Source organism: Mastomys coucha, unplaced genomic scaffold (genome assembly GCF_008632895.1).
Source record: "Mastomys coucha isolate ucsf_1 unplaced genomic scaffold, UCSF_Mcou_1 pScaffold21, whole genome shotgun sequence".
Classification (NCBI taxonomy): Eukaryota; Metazoa; Chordata; class Mammalia; order Rodentia; family Muridae; genus Mastomys; species Mastomys coucha.
In genome coordinates this window covers 131628519-131643121 of record NW_022196904.1, presented here as the reverse complement: position 1 = coordinate 131643121, position 14603 = coordinate 131628519, and the positions used below count along the sequence as shown (strand labels likewise).

The window sequence follows — 14603 nt, the reverse complement described above, 5'->3', positions numbered from 1 at the left end:
CCGGCCCGTGGGGGTGCCGCCCACCGGCCACCCGGCCTGCCAGGGTGGGGCTACCCCACCCTCGGGATCTCGGCCTCCAATGGGCCCGAGGAGCCACGCCTCCCTGGACACTGTGGTTGGAGGCCTGGCTTCCCCTCCCCCCACTGGGCCACCCAGCAGACTGCCAGCCCCATCTGCTACCCTCTGCCACACTGGGATCCCCAGGGACCCAGTGGGCCACATGTTGGGGTGGGAGCCCTCCTGAAGAACCTTACACCCCTGGGAAGCCATAGAGAGAGGCCATGCTATCTGTGGCTGATAGGTGCTGGGACAGATGAGACAGAGGCTCATACTACCCAAGGGAGCTTTGGTTGGTGATGCTGGCCAAGGAAGGTGACTCCCAGCTCAGCTCAGACTCTTAGGTCAGAATCAACACAAGGTGCTCCTGACTAGCCCAGCTGCTCTTAAATCTACACCCAGAGGACTGCAGAACCAGATAGCTTGTTGAGAGCCCAGGTGATCATCCTTAACCTGGCCTGACCTGTGGTGGACCTGGAAGGACCCTGACTCTCCTGGGACAGGAAGTGGCTACCTAAATCCCTAGCACAAGGGAGTAGGAGTAAGCCTGGGGTTTGGTCAGCTACATGCTAACACCCCAATTCATACCCAGATTCAAACTAGGAGACTTGGCTGGGGAGGTCATACTATCTATTTTCTCATTAGTCCACAACATTGTTTTTTATGAATTTAAACTGGATTCACTTTGCACCTTGGGTTCTGCTGACCACCCAGCAACCTCTCTAGAGCTTGTCACAGAGGGGACTGGCAGGCCTTTGCTACCAGGTGTGTCGAGAGAGCCTTGGGTTCCTGGGGGAAGGATCTAGACAAAGGCAATGGATGAGAGGAGGTAGGTTCACCATTGCCTGCTGGGTGACCTTGAGGAAGTCACTCGACCTCTCTGAGCCTACTTTCTTTGTCTGTCGAACAGAGACAAAGTAGAGACCTGTCCTCCAGGGATGGACAAAGTGGACAGTGTTGGATGCTACAGGCATGTGGACAAAGAACATGAAGGGGTCAGAAGTGGAGGGTGTAATGGTACAAGATGGTAGCATACATATGTCTGCACATATTTGTGTATCAGTACACATGAGGGTGGGTGACCCCAGTTCAATTGCAAGACCAAGCTCCCACAGATGCACAGCTTAGCATATATCTACCCCAGACACCGCCCCATTTCATCTATTTTAGACCCGCTGTATGTGGGGACACACATTTCTCCATCACCCATCACAAGGCAGAAGCCCCTGGATCTACTCCTCCTCTATCCTCTACACCATCAGAGTTCCCTAAAACCTCCCAGGGACCTGCCCCTCTGTCCTGCCCACGGCTTAACCATGCCAGGCCTTGGTCTCTGGGTCTGCTTCCACATTTCTTCAGCTCCAGACTTTGAATGGTGCCAAACCTAACCCCTGCTCAAGGTCTTGCCCTGTCTAGAGCTTTAATGGCCCCATTGCCCTGCTTCTGGGTTACCAGGACATCTGCTTGGTGGTAGGACTTGAGGTTCTGTCACCCCACAGCCACCAGGGTGCTTGGGCCAGTTTCCTGCTTGTGTTATAGTACTAGTGAGTTGGCAAGATTGATCAAAGCTATTCCTAAATTTCCAGGACACAGGACACCATAAGGGATGGTGACAATGGAGGGTGTATCCTAGTCTAGACCAGAGGGACATCTAGCCCATGTGAGGTGGCCACGCATAAGGACCCTGAGCAGGCTGGGCAAGGCTTGAAAGACTGGCATGAAGCATGGACATAGTATTTGGCTGGGGGCTAGTGTGGAGAAAGGCTGCGAGGCCAGCTTAGACACACTGTTAGTCTTGACCTTGGTTGCCAGCTCGGACCATGATAGAGCTAGAATGTAGAGGTAGCCATCTGCCCACCACCCCATCTGCGCCCTGTCTCACAACCGAGAGCCAGGACCAAAACACATAGAAATATAAAGCAATGCCAGTCACACCCTTCAGAGCACGGGGTTTAAGCAGCTATGGAAGTGGGCCAGGGAACAGGCCACCAGATGAGCAGAAGAGCCAAGCCCTCCAGGCTAGGAAGACCATGGCAGGCTTCTTGGAGGAGGTGGTACTGTAGCAGAGCCTTGAGGCTGGAAAAGGGAAGAAAACAAAGGGCACAGCAGGTAGCTCAGGGAGCAGCAATGAGCTCTTACATATTGGAAGTACCTGAGAGTTGCAGGTTCTGGGCCTACCGTTGTCTCACACACACTTCACATAGGAGAAACCCCTCACAGAGTAAAGACTCAAAGGCCTAAGGCCCAGTGGCCAGAGAGTCAAGGTACCCAAAGATTCCGGTGCCTCCCACACCCAGGACTGTCAGGCCAGTGGGTTTGGGGGCCTATGGCTGCAAGTCCAATCTCATTTGTAAAGTGGGGGTAACTGGTTAGTTCCCAGGGACAGCAAAAAGACATGGGGATTGGGGGTTGTGGCAGCTACTCTGAGGACAAATTCTCTGTGGGTCCTGGGGACACACAGGGGGATGACGGGAGGAAGAAGTACAGCTGGCTGGCTGGCCAAGGCGGTGCTTTCAGGCTAGGCTTCGCTATCTTCCTGTACACGTGGGCAGCCGGGCACAGCCTGTGGGCCACATATCTTGCCAGTCTGGGTGCAGGGGGGGTACCACTGTCGGCAAGGGCACCGTGGGCACCGTGCCTGGGCTGGGAGGGACCTACCTCAGCAGCTTCTCCAGGCCCCGTTTGCTAGCATTTCTCCTCAGGAGTGCGGGGCCATTCATGCTGCAGGCCTGCCCGACGACGCTGGTGACCTGGCCTGACCCCTGGCCCTGGGGACACAGCCTGCAGCTTCAAAGGCTCCTTCCTGGTGCTCTGGCCCAGCACCTCTGCTCTCCTCTGCCTTCTTCTCCTTCTCCTCTTTCCCCTTCCCTTCTTCCTTTTCCTCTCTTCTTTCCTGCCCTGCCCTGTCCCTTCTCCTTGGCCCTCTCTTTGTGTCCTTGTCCCTACCCTCCTCCCCCTGTCAGTCTGTCTGGTCTCTCAGACTCTGACACCCCTTCCCTGTCTCCTCCATCTGTCTGTCTGAAGGATGTCTGTCTGTCGCAGCCCCTCCAGCCCTTGGGGGCGGGGGTCTGGGGCTGGCTCCCAGATGGCAGCCCCAGGCCCTTCCACTGTCCCTGGACCCTGTCTCTGTGGGTCTCTCTCCCCTCTCCTTTCTCAGGATGCTTAGCAGCTGCTTTCCTTTTGTCCCCCAGCCCCCTTCTCCGCCCCCTTGGTCTCCTCCACCTCCACCACCTCCTCCTCCTTCCGAGACTAGTAAAAATGTCAGAGAGAAACCCTCCCAGCCCCGCAGTGTGGGGGCCTGGCTGGACCTCCACGCCCGCTTGTGGGCAGCATGGTGGTATGCCCCCCTCAGACCATCTTGGCAGCTTCTGTCATTTCCCACCTCTCTGCCTACCACTCTACTCTGGGTGCCTGGCCCACAGGTCACCTAACCATCCTTAGAGCCTCTTGCCCACCTCTGCCTGCCTGCTGGTCCCTGCTTTGAGTCCTGCTCTCCCTGACCCCTGGTCCTCTCCTCCCAGGTCTGGGCCTCAGCTGCCCCTGACCTGGCTGACTGCCCTTCCTTGCCCTTTTCTTCTCTGGCGGTTTCATCCCTATCTCACTATTCCTCCTACCTTCCCTCCCCCATTCCTCTCCCTCCCTTCTTTTTCTCCCTCCTCCCCCTCCCTCCTCCCCCTCCCTCTTCTCCCTCCCTCTGGGTCTTCATTTTCCCTCTGTTTATTCCCAGCTCTCTGCTCTTGTATAACCTCCAGGGGAGGCTGGGCACCCCAGGAATCTTCCCAGGTCTTTCAGTTGGGAGGCTACTGCCCTCCCCAGAACCTCAGGCTACATTCAGAGCAGGGAGCAGACGCCACAGAGAGCATCTTCCTTGGTGTAGGGAGCCCAAGTCCCCAGAGTGGAGGAGGGTACCGGGTGCCCTTACCAGCCAGCCCCCCTACCCTATCCTCTGGCTCACACCCAGGGACAAAGCAGCCCAGCCCATTGTTTTTCTGGTTGGGCTTAGTCACTGTGACTCACTGGAGAACACTGGAGGCTAGTGGCTGGGCTGGGGGAAGTTGCCATAGGCCAGTTTTGGGCGAGTAGGCTTACATCTGGTGGCTTCCTGGATCACCCACACTCATAGCTGTGGATGAACAGTACTGCTAGACCCATGAGCTGGATGGGAAAACCAAGGCTGGCCAGCAGCACAAGGCCAGGTCACTGAGCCAGAGTCTGGCAGAGCCAAGACCATAGTTGAGTCTTTGACTGCCAGCAACTGCCCACTGGGTCTCTCTCTCTACACAGTTGGTCCCTAGTTATCCTCTATCTCCACACTTGGAAAATAAGCACACACAAGTTACAACACTAGTTGACCTCTAGGTGGGCCAGAAAGCCAGATCTCAGGAAACCTGGGGACTACTGAGGACAGAGGTAGTTGTTGGGCGGGTCACCTGAACTGCTCACTGGTAGCAAGAAGATATGCCTTAAAGTGGCAACACGGATGCAGTTGCTCACGGATCCCCAGCTCAGATCTACAGTGACTAAAAACTTTACTACCCGCCTTTTCTACCGCACTTGCTACAGGATGAGATCCGGCTGTTCAGCATCTCCCTCCCCCAGCATCTCCCAGAAGGAGATGAAGCCAGGGTGTATCGCAGAGAGAGCAGAGTCCACTGTGCTTCCTTAATAGCACAAAGACATAAGAAACAGCACACTCTGAAACTCCCTCTGGCGAGCCCATGCTAAAGAGGTCACCCAGTGGAACCAGATTGTCCAGGAAACCAGCTTGTTCTTTACCACACCACTTCCTGGCCCCTGTTCCTGTTCCATCTAGACAGCCAGGAATGACATGTGGTTGGGGCAATTTGGGTTCAAAAGAAGAAAGGATGTTTCCAGACAGAGGAGGGCTGCCTTAATCCGTGGTAGTTTTCCTGAAGGGATGAGGAATGATTTAAGATTTTGAAGCCATGACATATATGGACAAGAGGACAGAATGATATTGGCCTTACTTACTGTCTATTATTTTTCTACCTACCCATCCACTCATCCATTTATCCATACCATACATGGATATGTATACTCACTTATACACTCATATACCTACATAACTCATTCATTTATCCATCTACCTTCCCATCCATCCATCCATCCATCCATCCATCCATCCATCCTATCTTTATTGTACTTATATTTTTATGTATCATTTGTCAACCTATCAAGTCTTCATCATGCGTATCCATCCCCTTACATGAATATAACATATCCTACTACTCAGTTATTTCAAGCAATTGTTCATACATCTATACCCATGTCTTCTTGTCTTTCATTACATTTCTCCATTGAAAGAGAATATGTCAATTGACCAATATATCCATGTACCCATCCATCTATTTATCTTCCTATCATTCATCTACATAGCCATCCATCCATCCATCCATCCATCCATTTATCTTTTCATCTGTGTATCTATCTATCTACCAATCCACTTACTTAAACATCTTTAAAATTTTTTATATTTATTATTATTAAGGAAAACTGTGTGTACCATAATGAGCATGCAGGGGTTAGAAGACATCTTTGTGGAGCTGGTTCCCTCCTTCCTTCTTTACATAGATTTTGGAGATCTAACTTAGGATACCAAGCTTGTATGACAATTACCATTTTACCACACTGAGTTATTTCATTACTACACTCAGAAGAAATCTTCAGCAAGCCGTTTGGAGCACAATAACCTCCCCATACATACTAACTGATACTATCTACATTCATATTCATGTATGTACATTTGTTTAACCAAGAACATTTCTTTAATCCATGCTTTTATCTCCAAATAGTCTTCTGCTCTTATTTTCATTCATCTGAACAGATATCTATGCTTTATTTATACATTTTCCATATTCATTCATAAGCCTGTCTAAGACATCTTCTAGGAAGCTGCATACACATGCACGTTGATCCAAGCAAGTCAATAACAGTATAGGAAACCAGCCCATCATTATCTACTCTTCCCCTCCCCCTCAGCCATCTACTCACATATCTATGTAATTATGCACACATTTATCCATCAGTCTGTATGTTTATTCAAGAAGCATGAACTGAATTCCAATAACTTTTAATGTTCTGGGAATTCAGCACCATTCTCCAGGGCTCATAATGCTGACATTTTAGTAGGAACAAATAAGTAAGTATGTATCAACACACTGCAGATGATGGTTAATGCTGCTAAAAGTATGAGTCAGGGTAAGGAAGTAGGGGGTACCAGGGACTGAGATGCTCTGTATGATGGTTAAGGAAGAAGGAAAGTTTAGTGGGAAGGAATAAGTATTTCCTGGTTTAGGAAGAAGGATGGAGAGAGACTGACTGGCTTTCTCACAATGGAGGAAAGTATTTCAGAAAGATAGTACAAAATTTATGTTGGAGAGGTGTCTTTTTTTTCCTTTTATTCTTTTTTCCAAGACAGGGTTTCTCTGTGTAGCCCTGGCTGTCCTGGAACTCACTCTGTAGACCAGGCTGGCCTCAAACTCATAAATACGCCTGCCTCTGCCTCCCAAGTGCTGGGATTAAAGGCGTGCGCCACCACCGCCTGGCGAGAGGTGTCTTTTTATACATCTGTATCTTCAGTAGCTCACCTCATACCAATTTATCCATTTCTTGATTTGTCATTTGTTTATCTTGCCATCCACAAATCTATTGTTATATCTATTTATCCATTATTTATTTACAGTCACACTCTTTCTGTCTTGATATTATATCTGTCAAGTCATTTATCTATGACCTACCTGTCTCCTCATTCATTTACCTATTCTTTCATCCCATGTGACCATCCTCTAACACATTCATTTATCTATTCCCTGTATCCATTTATCCACCTATATATCTATCTATCTACATATCCATCCATTACCTATCTACTCTCATGTACTTATCTATCCAACCTCTGTCCATTCATGTATCTATCTATCCATTCATCTACTTACCCACCCACTCACTCATCCACCCATTATCCAACCACCCACTTATCCATCCACCCATCTACCCACTTATAAATCTACTCATCCACCAACTAACTCACCCACTCATCAATGCAACTATCCACCCAGATCCATCCAACCACCCATATATCATCCACCTATTTACCTATCTATCCACTTAGCCAGCCAGCCATTCACCATCTACTCACCCATATATCCATTCACTCACCTATCCATTCATTGATCCATCCTTCCATCCAGCTACTCCCTACTCATCTATCGACCCATATATCTACACAGCTAGTTATCCATTTACTACTGCACTCATTCACTCACCCAATCACCTGTCCGTCTATCCCTCATCCACCCACCACTCACCATATAAGCACCTGTTCATCCATTTCCTATGTACCCATCTACTTACCTATATATCCACCCACTTATCAATCCATCCACACAACCCCCATCTACCTACCCATATATCCATCTACCCTTCATCCACCTACCCATCCATATATCCAACCAACATTCAGTCATCTATTCACCCTCCCATTCATCTATGCACCCATTTATCTGTCCAACTATCTACACATCCTTATATTCATCTATCCATACATCCATTCACCTGTATACCCACCCATTTATCCATATATCCACCCATCCATCCACCATTATACATTCATATCATCCACTCACCCATATATCAATCCATTCAGTCATCCATTCACTCTTTGTTCATCCACTACTTAGTCATCCATCTATCCAACCCTCATCCACCCACACCTCATCCACATATCCACTCATCCACCCAGCAACCCATTCACATATCTACCCATCCATCCATTCATCCATCCATCACTTCTTACTTATCCACATACCCACCCATTTATCTATCTACTCACACACTCAATCATCTACCCATCTCCTTACCCATCTTCCTACTCATATATTCAGTCATCTACTCACCCATTAATTCATCCACCCATCCACTTATTCATCCATCTATCCACCTATCTACTTATTAATCCATCCATCCACCCATCCATCCATCCACCCACCCACCCATCTATCCATTCATCCATCCATCCAACCACCCACTCACCCACCCATTCACCCATATATCTACCAATTTATCTACCCACTCATCAATACATCCATTCACTTCATATCCATCCTTTCACATATATTCATACATCAACCATATGTCCATCCATTCATCCATTTTCTACCTCATTCATCCAGTCACCCATCCACTTACATATATACTCATTTATTCACCCATTTATCAATCCATTTATCTTTCCTTCCATCTACCTCCTCATTCATCCATCTACTTAGTCACTCATCTACCCATCCATCCAACCATCTGTTCATCAACTCATCCATTTACCCATATATGCATCAACATTCAGTCATCCACTCATCTTCCATTCATCCATCCATTCACCCATTTATCAATCCTTCCACTCATCTATCTAACTTTATTCACCCATTTGCCCGCTTATCCATCTACCTATATATCCACCCATCCAGTCATACATTCACCCCCATTTATCTACCAAGTCATTCTCCATCTATTCACCCACCCTTCTACTCACTCATAAATCTACCCATCCACCAACCAACTCACCCATTCATCAATTTACCTATCTACCCCACATCCACCCAAACAACCATATGTCCATCCATACACTCACTTCTATATCATCTGCCCACCTGTCTACCCACCCATCCATCCATCCATCCACTTCCTATTCATCCACCTACCCACCCATCCATCCATGCATCCTTCCTCCCACACACTCATATATATACCTATCCACCTACTCATCAATCAGTCCATTGACTCCATTCATCTATCTATCCTTTTATGTACCCACAGATCTATCCACACAATCATCTACCCACACCCTCATCCATACATTCATGAATCCATACATTCATCTATCTACCCACCTTGCTGTTTCCATACTTCCTTTTTCACCCATCTTTCCCTATATTCATTTTCCACTACTGATTCTTCTTTTATTTTCTTATTTCCTTCTTCCTTTTTTTAAATTAATAAACATGGCCCAAAAGCTCATGGCTTGAGAATAAAGCCTCAGAAAGTCAGGCTCCTCTTATAAAATAGACCCTAAACAGAATTTGGGAAGCATAGATTTTTCTCCCTTATCCAAATATCTTCATATTCCAACAGACATGCTCACAGACCAGTGTACTATATGGAGAAAGACACAATAAGTCTACTGGCGGAGGGGTCTGGGATAGTGGCTTTTAATAGTAATGTGGCTCTGATTTACATAACAGGAACTCTCCAAATGTTTCCCCATACTCATCAGCTCCATGTGTTCCCCTTTCCAAGCAAGGTCTGGTGGGCCAGAGCTAAGGGCGGGGTCAGGGATCCGGGTGTGGTGATGAAGCCAACTGTGGTTGGAGCTGAGACTAGGAGAAAGGGTAACAGAGTCTTTCCAGATTTCTTTGGAATAAACTAACTATATTCATCTGTCTTGAGTTCTGTTGCTCTTTGGGGTGACGTTCCTGGGAGGGGAGGGAGAGGTAGAAGGTGAGGGAGAAGAGGAGGAAGGAGGGGAAGGAGAAGGGAAAATAAAAGGAAAGAGAGGAGAGAGAGGAAGGGAGAAGGAAGGGGAAGGAGGGGAAGAAGATAGGAAAGGAGGAGAGTGTGGAAAGAATAAAAAGAGAGGAGGGAAAGGAGAGAAGAGGAGAAATAAAGGAAAGAGAGGGGAGGGAAAGGAAGGGAAGGGAAGAGAAGAGAAGAGAAAGGAAGCCTTTCCTAAAGGCTGCTTTTAGGGAAGAGGGTACCGTCATCTTGGGGTGGGAGGGTAGTTTTCTTTCATGCAGACAGAAGGATGTGAACTGAGAGGACCTATCTGCTAGGGATGAAACCCCATCCTCATGCATTCATCCAAAGAGCAGATGGTAAAACCAAGGCTCTGGAAGAAGAGTCGGGTGTAGGACCCATGCCACGCATGACAGACAGGATCTCCAAGACATTCTAGACAGCCTTCCCATAGCATCTGGTCATACTGGGCTGGGGTTTATACTGGCCCTATCTATACTACCCACAGCCTACTTTGTTCCACCTCTAAGGTGTCCTGATATGAGGAAGGGCTCAGAGGGAACAGATGTATCTTGAATTTGCAGATTACTTCCTTATGACAACTGATGGGGGCAATCTTTCTTCCATGCCAACTTACAACTTCCCAACTTGGAGATGGCCAGCAAATGGAGCCTGGTAATAGTGGCCTGGCCACAAGAAAAAACAGGGGCTTCCCTGACCCACTCACTGTCCATTCTCAAACCCCTACATTCTAAACCCATAGCCCCTTGCTTTTCTGCAAGCTCCTTGGTGCTGGGCAGGAGTGGTTGCCTGGTGGAAACCTAATCTTGGGAATTGGATGGGCTAGCTATCATCAGATAGCCTCTTTATCCAAACCTGTCCTCTGCAAGAATTAAAGCACTGCCATCCAAAGAGAGGCTCTGATGCCTCAAGGTCAATGGGAAGTCACCCCAAAGTTACTTTGTGACAGGAAGACCGAGGCTCTCTAGAACCAGAAGAACTCCCCACAGCCCTGTGGTCCAGTGCTACTGGAGCAGATGCAGAGACTCATGGCTATACTGACCTCGACAATGCCCCACGGCAGACTTCTACCGAAACCTGGGATGTCCCCACAGATCACTTGCCACTCAACCTGGGCTTTTCCCACAAAATATCCCTCACCCTGACCCAGTCTATGTCCAACAAAGACCATTGGTTCCTTACCAACCTCCTTTGCATAGCAATGGGTACACTCTGGGGACTCTCACCAGAATACCCTAAGAAGCAGCCTGGAACAGCCTAACCTAGGTCCCAGCTCTTTACCCTAAGCCCACAGAGGGCATGTCTAGTCACAGAAAGCCATCTCTAAAAGGGCCATTCTTGCGGGGATGGTGTCATAAGATCTTTGCCTGCTAGAGTCTTAAAGAGCTTGGCAAAGACACTCAGACCAGGAATGCTAAAAGCAAGCAGCTGCATTCTGAGTGTATAGTTGGGGAAACTGAGTCACAAGAGGGTGACAGTTTGCCCTTCTCCCCCTCACCTTGAAATGGCATCTCAAACCCTATCCAAAAGTCTGAGTTCCTAGAGGAAAAGGCCTGGTCCACTTCCCATGGTCTCTTCCCCAGATAAGCCTTTACCTCCTTATGGCTCACTAAGCCCTCACACTTAGGGAAACTGAGGCAGAGGGAACCATTAGTAGAATAGTAGTGTCACCCTGGTAAGAACATCCCATCCTGGGCCGTCTATCCCCAGCCTCTTCCAGATCGGCCTACCTCAAGATGGGAAAGGTGAGCCTGTGATATCCCAAGTGTGCCAGGCATCTGGTTTCCCCTCCCCAACCCAAGATGGGTATCTAAAGAAGCTGAATGGAAGGTGGTAGAAAGCCTAGGACCTACTTGGAGGAAGACCACTGTTTGAGTAAAATTTGGCCTCCTCTCTGTCTTCGGGGAGCTCTGACTTGGCCCTGCCTGGCTCAGCTCTGCCATCTGGAGAGAGCTCCAGGACTCAGCTTCTAGGCTTTCAATCCTCAGAGCACACCTTGGGAGGGCAAGGTTGAGGGTCCCTCCACAGGGCTCCTGCATCTCAGAAGGAGAGTCTCAATAGTGTTCAAGGCCTCTGACTAGAGCTCAGAGGGTCAGAGGGACAGGTAGGTGGTCCAGGAAGGAACCCTGCCTAAGTAACCCTTAGATTGTCCTGTTGGTTAAAAGGTCTGGACATAGACCAGAGAGGTTTCCAGGATAGATGAGGTTCCAGGGCAGGACCCTCAGCAAAGCAGCATCAGGTGCTTAAAAAAAAAAAAAAATCAGAATGCAGACATCCCAGGGGCCAGATAAGCCATGCAAATAAGAGGACAGATGGTCAGGTAGAATGGGCCAGGTCTATGTAGAGACATCCCTCTACCTGAGTCTGCTCCAAGTGAGAGGAGGCATGGCTCTATGCAGAGCTGGGGTTCCAGGTTATGGATAGTATTTGAATGCTGAGCCTCTCTCTGCGAGCTACATAACTGCCTTGTAGCTCCCAAGGCACTGCACAGTGGAGGTGTAGGGAGTTGAAGCTTGGTCCTGGAACAAAACATTCCCTCGGTGTCACCCAGTAGTCTCAGCAAGCCACTTGCAGTTCTGTGGAGATGCCACACCCTGCTCCCAAGGGACAGGAACAAGCTAATGACCCTGTGTTGGGTAGTCAAGTAGGGAGAGAGCACCCGCAGCAGAGGAAGAGTGGCAGCCCTGCATTAAGTGGTGTAGGGAACACAGGAGTGGTACACAGGAGCCTTCCTGCCTTCTGAGGCTCTGTGGGAGGGGTTTGCCTGCTTTGGATTTGATATGCATATGTGTCCTGCCATGCTCACCCTGGTATATCAGGGCAAATATAAAGGAAGTACCTGACCTCTGCCTGGTGTGCCTGACCCACTGTGGACAGCATGGCATGGGGATTCCCCTGATCTGATCCAGCCAAAACTGGCCCTGTTCATCTCTGGCCTTCTGGGGCTTCCTGAATGGGAACTTCTTAAACCAAATAACCTTTTTCTGGGCACCAGGGACTTTCTTACCACTTCAAACAGGAGAATCCCCTGGTCGATGAGTCACCCTTGTAAAGGCACAGTGCCTCCTCCTCCGGGGTCTCAGTTTCATTTTGAAAGGTCAGTAGTGCCCTTTTCTTCCTCCATTTTGGAGAGGATGTCTTTAGAGGGCTCCCAGGTCCCTTAAGTTCTTAGGACTGTGGAATAGGAGTTCCTGACAGACAGGCACAGGTGCAGCCCAGCTCCAGTCCTATAGCACGATGGCTAGGGATCGGTTGTGACTGCCAGAGCTGTGGGCACCCTTCACTGTGCTGCTTAGACCTCGGCATTTGAGACAGCTGAGAGAGGGGGCTGAGGAAGGGCCTAGGAGGAGGGTGGGGCCAGCTTGGCTGCTTGTAGCTGCCCTTCTATGGGCACAAGGTGGCAGGGGCACTGACGTGCGGGCATTTCTGAACAGGGTCACAGCTGTTGCCTGATCACCCTGTTCCACACACCCCACAGCTTGTGTCCTCACCCAGCCTGGGCAGAGTGTCCTTGGAGTCCTTCTTGGGATGTCATAATGCATGTCCCCCTTCCCAGGAGACAGCCTTCATAAAACCTTTCTGGGAACAACATGGCCCTGGAACTACAAAGGTGCTGACCCAGGCCAGGCCAATCTCTGCTTAGCCTCAGACTCCTTTTCTGGCCTGAGGGTTTCCTGGACAGCTTTCAAACCAGGGTCCAAATGCAAAGCAGTAGTGGGGAGACGCCCCAACACGCATCCCCTTAAAGTGAGGCTTCCTCCCATTATCACTGATAAGGACTGAGGAAATCACTGTTCCTGCCCAAGATCTGGAGTCTGGTTCCATCTTACAAGGCAGCTTTTGAACTGCAGAGACCTTGCAACCGCCTCTAAGGTGGGCCTTCTTTCCTTGAGCCTGTGGCCGAACCCTAAGGGCCACGCCCTCCCTGACAGCCTGACAGCTCCGGTAGCAATTTTAGGTCTTACCTCTTTCTTCCCTTCTTCTTATACACCTGGACCACAGACCCCACATCCTGCTCCCATGAGGCTGCTAGCCTGTCCCCAAGACCTGACACTCTCTTCTGAGACCTGTTCCTGGAACAGGGCAGAGTAGGCACAATGGCCTAGCTTAGTCTCCATGTCTACCCACTAACAGCTTCTCTTCTCATTACCTCACCCTGCGTTATGACCCAACACAGGGAAGATGGGGAAGAAGCTCCACATCCCTTTAAATCGCAGATGCTCTTAAGCAGCCAGCAGCTTTTGGGCCTCTGCTCAGCCCTGTCTGTTGCAAAGGGACCTCTGCCAATGTTCATTCCTGTGCCCACTGTACCCAACAGCAGTGCCTGGTCCACAAGACACCATTAACCTTCTCTATCCCCACATAGCAGCTTTGCGAACCCCTGAGGCCTGGTCACCTCCCAGTAACTTAAGGCAGGCCAGACCCTCAGACAAACCTACAGGTGGGAAGTCAGGTTTCCTAGGCCCAGTTTCTCCCAACACAACTATTGCTCTCTCCCGCTGTTCAGGCCATATCCAGCCACTCCCAGTCCCTTCCACACCAAGCATCCACCCTCTTTGTCCTGGCTATGAACCCTAGCCAGGGAGACCTAGCCTTCCCGAGTTAGGCCAAGCTGCAGAGGTAGAGAGAGGAGACACACACCTCCGTGGTAAGAGAGTAGTTTCTGAAAGGCTATCTAACTCCTCAGTTGGCAACCACTATCTGAGACTGCTCACTCAGGACTTGGCACAAAGCAAGCTGCCCACAGTGGTGCTCACCCCTTGTTGTCTTCTGCATGTAGCTCTTCCTGTTCCTCGCATCTGGGATCACTGGCAGCCTCCGCCATGGACCTGGTGTCTTCGGTGTGGGTGCACTTGTTATGGCTCCTGGTGCTTCTCTATAGATGGGTGGTGGCCTAGATCCTCAGCTCCCTACCCCCGGCCCCAGGTTTCACTTCCTCCTTCCTGTAGCAGGTTGAGGTTTGAAACCTATGGGGCTTGTTTTTTTTTTTTTTTTTT

General features: G+C 49.5%; 1 protein-coding gene across 3 annotated transcripts in view; it reads right to left on the bottom strand.

Annotated features, from left to right (window-relative positions):
* Positions 1-14526, bottom strand: part of Lsp1 (lymphocyte specific protein 1) — a 34640-nt gene extending 20114 nt beyond the window's left edge. Inside the window, exon 1 of one of the 3 annotated variants that reach the window (XM_031388910.1) lies at positions 14364-14526. In XM_031388910.1, the coding sequence (XP_031244770.1) occupies positions 14364-14431 (68 nt within the window). In that variant the 5' untranslated portion in view covers positions 14432-14526. Of the gene's footprint in view, positions 1-2715; positions 3237-14363 lie in introns of those variants that run through there. The other 2 variants (XM_031388909.1, XM_031388911.1) reach the window with 2 other exon arrangements.
* Positions 14527-14603: the final 77 nt, after the last annotated feature.